Here is a 2,813-nt window from a genome sequence, read left to right on the forward strand (position 1 = left end):
TGCAAAGTACCTCTTAATAAACATAGAAGCAACTTGGGATATCTATATATGTTCCTAGATAACATCCTTTAATGATATAGAGTTGACATTAGGAAGGAGAGAGAGACCTAGGTTTAGGTTTACAATGGCTACTTGATATAGTGCTACAAAGTGGACATCAATGAAAATTATATAAGTTTAAAGGAGTTGAGAGTTGGGATAGCTTCTCGAAATAGTGGGACTAGCAAGGTATTACTTCCCTCAACAACTTCGTAGTAGTTATCAGATTAGTGATGCCTAACAAAATCTCTTTCCTATTCAATATTGAAATTGGAAAAAGGAAATGCCTACTTGTTAGAAGGGGGTTACGATCATTCACGACAAGACACGACGTAGCTTCGTCATTCCACAAATAGGGAAATATCTCACAAGTGACATGAACAGACCAATAATGGTAGCAGAGCCATCTAATTCATCTATCTCGTGACTTTTAGACCAGCCGTTCGTACAGGGGTATGTCCTCTCAATATTCCGCTTCTAGTAGGCTTGCTCGACATCGTGATCAATTATTTTATTTTATTCCCCCATTTAATCGTCACCACCACCCAGACCCGGTGCTCCCGCTTGTTGCGCCTTCTTCGCGCTGCAGATATCGTCAACTCTCAGTAAGAGACAGGCAGCCTAAAATAATAGTCAGTAAAGCGCTCTAAACAGAATGATCATGGTAAAACTTACTTCTATGGCGGTCTTGATACTCTGGAGCTTGATAGCCTCAGGCTCCCAGATGCCATACTCCTGCATGTCCACGATTGATCCCGTGTCCCCGTTAATACCCCACGAACTCTTGCCTTCTGCTTGCTTAGCACGGAGCTCGGTGAGAACTCTCACGGGACTGGCACCAGCATTCTGTACTAACGTCCGGGGAATGACTTCTAAGGCCTCGGCAACCGCCTTGTATGGCCATTGCTGTACGCCTTCGATATTCCTTGCTAGTTGGTTCAAGCGTACCGAGACCGCCATCTCCGTAGCTCCACCACCTGGCGATAGTCTGGGGTGGAACATAACGTTTCGAGCTACTCCCATAGCGTCTTGGAGATTTCGTTCAATCTCGTTCAAGATATCTTTGGAAGGTCCTCGAAGTAGAACTGTGCATGCTTTGGGGGTTTTGCACTTGGTAAGGAAGGTGAAGTATTCATCGCCAATCTTCTCGATTTCGAATAGTCCACACTTGGTTCCGATATCCGACTCCTGGAGATCGTCTACCCTGTTCACGATAGTCGCGCCGGTTGCTCGAGCTATTCTGTTGTTGTCTGTCTTTCGAACTCTACGCAACGCGGTGATATTCGCCTTCATAAAGTAATGTTGCGCGAGATCCGACACACCCTTCTCCGTAATGACTAGGTCAGGCTTGAAGGCTAGAATAGACTCGCACATGGATTTAACCTGCTCCTCTTCAATCTGTAGAATACGGTTCCAGTCCTCCTCTTTCGTGATTTCAATATTGGTTTGAGATTCACCCTTCTTATACTCCAGCGGGCAGTCGAGAAGAAGGATTCTGGGGTTCTCGATCTTCCTTCGCATCTTGGGGTGAGTAATATCCTTGTTGAGCATTACACCGTCCAAGACTCTGCTATCCTCGATCTCTCCACCTGGAACCTTCTCTACGCGAGCATATCGCTTAATATCGACTTCTTGCTTGCCATTTCCTGCCTCCCAAGTGACTGTCCGGACAGCATTAAGAGCTAAACCGCACATCAAATCTGACCATCTCGAAACGAACTTGGTGCCGATAGAAGAAGAGATCAGGCCAAACATGGCCTTGTCGTCGTTGATATCGATAGGTAAGGATATCTCGTCGATGATCTCTAGTGCATCCTTGAGAGCGCGCTTGAAAGCGGAAATGATAACGACCGGGTGTATATTTCGCTCTAGTTGTGGGAGGGCGTGTGCTAGGATCTCACCAGCTAGCATATAGTCAGCCCCACGAACATACTTTCTACTACTTATCATATTACTAACCCAAGATAATGACCGTTGTGGTACCGTCGCCAACTTCCTCGTCTTGTGTTCTGCTAAGTTCGATCATGCTCTTCGCAGCGGGGTGTGAGACTTCGATTTCTCGTAGGATAGCGTGGCCATCGTTAGTTAGGACGATACCGCCCATAGGATCCAACAGCATCTTCAGCATGGCCTTAGGACCAAGACATGATCGAATGATATCGGCAACGCTAGAGCTAGGGTTTAGCGACGGAAGTTTAAGGCTCGAATAGGATAAAAGGAAACATACGTCTTCGCGGCGGCGATATTAGACAGCTGAGCTTTTCGTCCAGTCTGTCTATCACCACTTTGGGTGTCTAGGTTGGGAATAGTTAATACATATTTCCCACATTTTGCCCAAGCTTAGCTTCATGGAGGGGCTCACTCATAACTAAAACGGGAGCCTGCATGTTGAAAGAGGTGCTCTGGCGTGATATTTGGATTTCGGTGCTATTAAATTAAACCAGAGTAAAATAAACTCGATATCGACTCGCACCAGTAATAAAAATTGTCGAATTCCCGGTGAAAAGTGGCGTATCGCGAAGCTTGCCCTTCTGATATTGAAGATGTTTAATGGCCTAGATTGGAAATTTTGGAAGCTCCCCGCGGGAGATGGAAAAGTTATTTCACCGTGCATGAGATCCACCTAAACTTAGGCACTAAGGTTACACGACCACTAATCTTCATGGCCCTATATGTTACGTAGAGGTAGCCAGGTAGCCTATCTACCTGGTACCTACGTACCTTTCTAAATATTCCGTGTGCAAATACATACATACACGCACTTTAATTCAACG

The 2,813-nt window shown here is 45.6% G+C and overlaps 1 protein-coding gene across 1 annotated transcript; it reads right to left on the reverse strand.

Annotated features, from left to right (window-relative positions):
- Positions 1-567: 567 nt before the first annotated feature.
- On the reverse strand, positions 568-2,426 carry GL218_00149 (T-complex protein 1 subunit gamma; the record flags this gene model as incomplete). Its single annotated transcript, XM_033576561.1, has 5 exons — positions 568-660; positions 715-1,943; positions 1,999-2,207; positions 2,267-2,333; positions 2,402-2,426. The coding sequence occupies 5 exons, from the start codon at positions 2,424-2,426 to the stop codon at positions 568-570; spliced, it is 1,623 nt and encodes a 540-aa protein (XP_033441967.1).
- Between the last annotated feature and the right edge of the window lie 387 nt (positions 2,427-2,813).

The sequence above is a fragment of the Daldinia childiae genome (genome assembly GCF_008694065.1).
Source record: "Daldinia childiae strain JS-1345 chromosome Unknown Scaffold1, whole genome shotgun sequence".
Taxonomy (NCBI): domain Eukaryota; kingdom Fungi; phylum Ascomycota; class Sordariomycetes; order Xylariales; family Hypoxylaceae; genus Daldinia; species Daldinia childiae.